Source organism: Morus notabilis, unplaced genomic scaffold (genome assembly GCF_000414095.1).
Source record: "Morus notabilis unplaced genomic scaffold, ASM41409v2 Scaffold87, whole genome shotgun sequence".
Classification (NCBI taxonomy): domain Eukaryota; kingdom Viridiplantae; phylum Streptophyta; class Magnoliopsida; order Rosales; family Moraceae; genus Morus; species Morus notabilis.
Genome location: NW_010366183.1, coordinates 66,895 through 73,607, shown reverse-complemented (window position 1 = coordinate 73,607; position 6,713 = coordinate 66,895). Strand labels below are relative to the sequence as shown.

General features: G+C 36.2%; 1 protein-coding gene across 2 annotated transcripts; it reads right to left on the bottom strand.

Moving 5' to 3' along the window:
• Nucleotides 1-29: 29 nt before the first annotated feature.
• On the bottom strand, nt 30-6,364 carry LOC21405907 (SPX domain-containing membrane protein At4g22990). 2 transcript variants are annotated; one of them, XM_024173286.1, is made up of 12 exons: nt 6,126-6,364; nt 5,933-6,004; nt 4,548-4,606; nt 4,190-4,310; nt 3,138-3,449; nt 2,792-2,896; nt 2,230-2,681; nt 1,348-1,649; nt 1,036-1,220; nt 640-830; nt 391-524; nt 30-299 (listed from the first exon to the last, which is right to left on the bottom strand). In XM_024173286.1, the coding sequence occupies exons 3-12, from the start codon at nt 4,598-4,600 to the stop codon at nt 61-63; spliced, it is 2,094 nt and encodes a 697-aa protein (XP_024029054.1). In that variant the 5' UTR covers nt 4,601-4,606; nt 5,933-6,004; nt 6,126-6,364; the 3' UTR covers nt 30-60. The 2 variants fall into 2 exon arrangements, with proteins under 2 accessions (XP_024029054.1, XP_024029055.1); XM_024173287.1 differs by lacking the exon at nt 5,933-6,004.
• Nucleotides 6,365-6,713: the final 349 nt, after the last annotated feature.

Genomic DNA, 6,713 nt, shown 5'->3' with positions numbered 1-6,713 from the left:
ATATATATATATATATAAGACTGAAGGAATTAGCACTACAATACCCCCAAAAAAAAAAAATCAATAAAGAGAGTTGTAGGTAAAACAAGTGGCCACAATTGAGGCCACGCAGATGAGGAGGGAAGGAAGAAGAGTGACATTCAAGAGCCTACTCTGTCCCAAAAATCCGGCCGCAGTTATAGTACCATCCGCAACCACTCGAGCCAGCGTTCCAGCCTCCGTCGAGAGTAGCCCGCCATTGTAGGTTCCGCGGGAAAGCCGAGACGTCATGACTCTAGAGAGAAGTGACAAATTGACACCTGCAAGAATACAAGTACATTTGAACTAAGTTCCAGACACCAATTAACCGGACGAGGTTGGTGCGATCACTTTGAATGTAGAATATCTCACCTTCAAGTACTTCGGCAGAGACAAACATGATAAGACCTGAAGAGACATACTGTACCACAGTGTACGGTATTATTATGTGGAAGCTCAGAAGAATGCCTATGCAAACCATAATTTCGGATGCCAGTAGCATTTGCCTGCAGCGGAGTAACGAGAAGAGTCGGGTTATAAAGTAAGAAAAACATGAGTGGAACTGAAGAAAATTTGAAATGAAAAAATCCAAGCAACAAGAACAGCATAAGAAAAATTCACCTGTCCTCAAACATGTTGCTTATGTAGCTTCCAACAATAATGTTTACTGGAAGAACTGTGAGCCCAAGACATGCTAGAAATATTGCCACGCTGCTTGTGGACCAACCAAAGTAGTACGTGGTAACGACACTAGATTCCGAGAGTAAAACCTCCATTGCATACTTGAGCATGAAATATATCAACAATTGAACCTGATCGAATGATACAAAAGGTAAAATGATTAATCACCAATAAGAAAATGCATGTAGATAATGTGGCTCTAACTTGTGTATGCAATTAGACATGAAGCAACTAAACGTCAATTTATATTTCTTGCTGAGCCGACGTGTAACTATTAGCTTATTTACATGTGAAAATAATTCAATTTGATGCACATTCTTCGGGTTTAGAGAATACCTTCACAGATGGCGTAAGTAATCTATATGCTGATCGAATTGATGTGGCTGGTCCGCGAGATTCCTCAGAAGATTCTTCACTTCCTTCAAATTCTTGGTCAGCATCTTCATCTTCTTGCTTGTCTTCTGAACTAACAAGCAACGGTTGTTTAAGACCTTCCTCGAGCGCATTGTTTTCTACTGTTTCTGCCAGGTAGTGGGGTTCAATTCCAAGTTAGCCATTTATGAAAAACCTCTCATTATGCACACATAGTATGGGATTCGAAAAAAATAAAATAAAAACTTTTCTATCCAGTGAGGCAGGTCATTTTACCAGTATTAGATGTTTGTGGTACGGGATTATTTACAGTTTCAAGAGCAGGTTCTCTGAATGAGATCCATAACCATACTAAATATAAAAGCCATGCAGCAGCCATAACCCAGCCAGGCAAAGTATCTTGATTGAATGTAAGCTTGTAAATCTTGAAATTAGTTTGAAGTAAGCCAGCAAGAGCTGGACCACAAGCCATTCCTAGTGCACTGGCACTAACAAAACCTGCTGATGCCTGCATGCGGATTTTTAGTGGCACACAGTCACTGATATACCGCCGGTTAACTGCTCTAGCAGAACCGAATCTGCAAATCAGAAAGTCCAAATTTGTGTAATGAGGTACTCATCTTGCTATTGAAAGAACACAAAATAGTTGCATGAAACTAAACCTGGATTAAAGTTAAATTATTAGTTCCTCTAAACATGATTAATCTTCTGATGATGTAAGAGTATGAATAACACGCTTCCAACTAATGTACATCGAAAGACTTCCAAAAGCTGGTGCCCACACAATGGAACAAGATAGCAAACGTAGCAATGGAACAGACAATAACGGGCCATCATACGTATCATATAAAGATAGTTGTTCATGAAAATAATTATGTGAAGTGAATTTTTCCTATTATCATAGTCGAATGAATCCAAAATAAAATAAATCTGTTGGAACATAGCCACCAATACCCAAATCACAGTTTAAGCAGCTTCAGAGCTTATATGATTCTGGACTGCCTAACAACCGCCTTGATCAATCCATTGGCACATTTTCACAATCTTTCACATAAACGAAAAAATTTATTAACACAATACTACATAAATCAACATTATTTACTTAGGCAGCGATTCAATTGATAAGCTAATGGAAAGAGGACGAAGAAGATTACTTACCCACAGAAAAGACGACCAATCAAAAGAATCCATATTGAATTAAGATCATACGCTAGTGCATACATCAGGTTTCCCACGAACAGAACAATACTGCTGAATACAAGAGGTTTGAAGTATGATCTGTTTGACCATGCACTAAAATATACTGAAGAAAACACCTGCGCAACAGCCATAGCTCCAATCACAACACCACAAACTGTTGCTGCAGCTCCAAGGCTCATGGAGTAGTCATCTGCTGTAGGGACAATAATGTATGTATTGACCATGTAGAGAAATGTGTTTGCTAGGTTCAAGAGAAGCGACATAAAATGGTATCTCTGATCATCAACATGTTCATCAATAGTAGGCAGCTCTTCTTGCATAATGAGTGCATGTTGAGCCAAGAAATTAAGAAAGTTTGTTGAATGTGTTAACCGGTCTACAGCTGCATTTATTGAATCAACAACAGGATCCTGCATATTGATGCAAATACTTTTAATAATATTGCCTATCATCACTATCTAAAAATGGTTTCCAACCAACGAGAGAGGAAAGCAAGTATAGGGTAAGAGAAGAAAGAAACCTGGAGTGGAAGAACAGGCTGATCGTATATAGATAAGTAGCTTCCCTGGCGATCCTGGAGTTCATGAAGATTTCGTGAAAGGGCTCCCACAACAGCCCCTATCCCCTAAAAATCCATAATTAGTTGGTAAGATCATCCAGAGACAATACTTTGGGGATTGACAAAATAGATGCACACAAAAAGTTTGTTTAGGATGACTTATGCTTTATCTCACCCTTGCAGGCCCCAAAAATTAGCACCTCACTGAGAAAATACAAGATGAAAACGCACTCACCCATCTAGATGGCTGTTCAAGTGTGCAAAGTCTAAAGGAAAAGAAGAGATGGGCTGTGATTAGAAATATTACCACATGCTTAAATACTTGCTGCAGCTGTGAGTATGGGTGATTAGCCCGAGTTTTGACATAATAATCAGTGAATCTATAGCCAAAGCGTTTATCAAACTTCTTCAGTATCTTACGAAGGCCAATAGCATTCATCTCGACAAAAAAGAGAAGCTTCAAAAGGTCTTGCCCAACTGTTCTATAAGCTTCCCGTAGTTCAGTTATTTGAGATATATCAGGCTGCTCCTGTAGAGCACAATGCCTTTCTCCAAGCTTGGCTATCCTGCTTGCTAGTATCCCTTGTTGTTCCAACAGAAAAAGGACAATCTTCTCAATCTGAAATAGTAGTAGTGAAAAAAAAAAAATCAAACATACTTCAGATTGCACTTTAGAGACTTCAAAATAAAAGCAGAAAGAACCAAATAATGCAAACATTTCCTAATCCTAATCATCCTATATATGTTACACAAGCATGTTAAAGAGAAGGAACAAACATGCTAATTTCTAGCTATATATGCGTCTATGTGCTTGTCTACCATGCAAACTCGCAGGTTTATACATCAAATTGCTCTTGATGTGCCCTTGGGATGTTCTAACTACCCCCTTTTCCACTCATTTCGCCAAATTTATAGAGGGAAAGAAAATAAGTAAAACCCACACAAGCTAATCTACTTTTTTACTTACTGCAATCAGACCCAGCACATAGTTAACTAGTTCTTAAAACGTTACATGTTTCCTTTACTAATTATTAAGTAAGCAGCTTTAAGCTCTTTCGACCAATTCATTTGCACACATATTTAAGATAGTTGCCAGCTCGTCCATGATGCTTTTAAACATACTATGCGCTTCCACATTTAGACATAATTCAAATAGAAGACAAATTATAACCACTTAAATCTATTGTTTATGAATTGTTAACGAAAATAAGAGCATGTGACTAAATGATTCATGAAGGAAGCTGTAGCTACAAATGGTACAGATTCTAGAGCATTAAGAAAATTTAAAACAAAAAGAATCCACGCCAAACAAATTTCTTATCATTTCTTAATGAAAAAATGAGGCCAGCATATGCGCACCTGATCATCTAGCATTCTTGAAAAATCCTTGAGAACATTCCGGCGATCTTGTGTACCGACTTCAATTTGTTGAGCATACTGTTTTACTCTTTTCTTCATTAGTTTATAATTGATGTAGTAACTGCGCAAAAACAGAATATGACGCATCAATAATCAATTTCCACATACCAGAAGTTTCCACCGTAATCCAGGGTAAAGAATAGCCAGAAACATATTCACCAAAAGAATGTATCAGCAAGGATTTAGACGTGTTATTGTCTTTTACAACTTTCACACAAGAAACCTTCCAAAGTTCCAGTCATTGTTCATGAAATACTTAGCAATGGATACTTGAATGAGCAACAAGAATAAACCATACCGTCGCCATTCTTCAATTTGTCTTTCCTTCAACTTTTTCCCAAAGGCAACCATCTTTCACTATAAGAAGAACAGAAGTCTAAATGAGAAAGAATAAAAACCGACAGCTATGGCAAAATATGCTAAGAGAAGAATTTCTTTCTCTGATATCAATTACAGCTGTTTAGAACTTGTCATACAATGGCTTTTTACTTAGCCAAAACAATAATAACACAAAATCTAATAATACCAAAAGCTATGGCAAAATATCCTAAGAGAATAATTTCTTTCTCTGACATCAATTACAGCCGTTTAGAACTTGTCATACAATGGCTTTTTCCTTAGCCAAAACAATAATAACACAAAATCTAATAATACAGAGATACTTCTTGAAAAAATGTCAGCTTGAATATTATTTGTTGGAAGCAGAACATAATTGAAATGTTGGTCAGCAAAATAATTGACAATTTACATAATAAGGCAATCCGTTAACAATCTTTTATCCAGATGATGCTCCAATCATACCAAAAGTGAATTATTCATTCCATCAATGTTATTTTCACTGGAAAACAGTAATACCCTCTATACTAAATAAAAATAACTTTGATCAGCAAAAAACAATAAAAAATAAAAATAACTTAATAAATATTCACCTCACTTTTTCCCCCTTTTTGCAGTATATTGTTCAGAATTCTTTTTTTTTTTCCTTCTTACTTTTTTGGATAATTCATTGAATCAACATTACTTCTTAAGGAAATAATCATAAAACATGGCCCGTAAGCCGTACTTGACCGAGAAAATCAGCGCGCTAATCATATTTCCAAAAACAAGACGGCCAATTTGACCAAGTCCCGTGAACAAAGCCACGTACTTGATTTCACAAGATTATCTAAATCAAAGTCGTAAATAATCCAAGAAAGAAAAAATAAAAAATAAAATAAATAAAAAGCGAAAATTTTGGCCGAAATTTCATGCCTAATTTTCCTAATGTTGTACGGCACAAGATTCAAGCTGAATTATCAAAAAGAAAATTCGAAATCAGTAATTTTTCAGCTGCAGATTCGAACCAAACAGCCGCAACAAACTCAAAGCTGCTTAAGAAATTGATTCTGAATCCTCCTCTGTTTGTTTGCCGAGAAAAATCGAGAGAAGAAACGACGATTCAAACGAACCCAGCGGCGCAACTCTCTGTTCTCTCGAGCTTCGAAGTGGGATTCAATCCAAGAAAACTCGCACTTAACAAAGCAAAAAATAACATAAAAACTTCGAAGTTCATCGTCATGCAACTTTCTTCTCCGAATTCTCGGCATCCAAACAGAGCACAGTTCAAAAAAAAAACATACTCCTAACAATATACGTATACAAACACGCATATTTACACATAAACATACACAAAAATCGCATTACCGAATAGAATTCTTGCAGAAAACGATTTAGATGACCATCAACGAACAGAAACGAAGCCAAACGCTCCTTATTCTGAAAGCAGAAAAACAGGATTTTACGATTTCAGCGAAAAACGTTTCCGAGAAGGACGCAGTTCCCAAACAGAAAAACGGAGAAACGAAACGGAATCAAACTCGAAGGAAAACGGGATTACCTCGGGAATGGATCGTTCGATATAGGGAAAACGGAATTTGTTGTTTGTGGCAGAGAAAGAACGGATCTTTGTTGTTAAACTTTGCAGGACGGAATCGGGATTCCCGGTTAAAAAAAAAAAAAAAAAGAAGTTGGAAATGGGAATGGGAATGCTCTGTCCTGAAATCTGAATAGTAGATTTTCTGGATTCGAGCGAAGCTTTGTTTATTATATATATATAGTTATTATTGAGAGGTAGAAATCTACTTAGGAAACATTATTGTCTTTCTTATTATTATTGACATTCACTATTATGAACTTTATGGAAAGAAAATAAAATAAAATAAAAAATAAGAGAGAAGAGACTTTGAGAGAGTTTTATTCGGAATCTGTTTTATTGAGAGTCAGAGGGAGATTTTTGGTATCTTCTTTTTTTTTTTTTTTTCTTTCTTGGCGGGCAATAGTTGTTTGCTTTCTGAGCAAAGGAAAAAAGAAAGCCTTTTGTATTTTGCATGTTGAAAGAGAGGATAATTTCCATAAAAAGGAGAAAAAAAAAAAACATAATGGAAAACATAGAGGAAATGTGTAAAATAAGTTATGAAAAAATACT

What these genes read in the sequence shown, in the direction of transcription:
- LOC21405907 (XM_024173286.1), bottom strand. Translation starts at nt 4,600, where the DNA reads ATGGTTGCCTTTGGGAAAAAGTTGAAGGAAAGACAAATTGAAGAATGG. An exon ending in AGCAAGTATTTAAGCATGTG is followed by an intron (nt 2,897 to 3,137) that starts GTAATATTTCTA and finishes ATGGATTTTTAG; the next exon opens with GGGATAGGGGCTGTTGTGGG. An exon ending in ACCACAAACATCTAATACTG is followed by an intron (nt 1,221 to 1,347) that starts GTAAAATGACCT and finishes ACTACCTGGCAG; the next exon opens with AAACAGTAGAAAACAATGCG.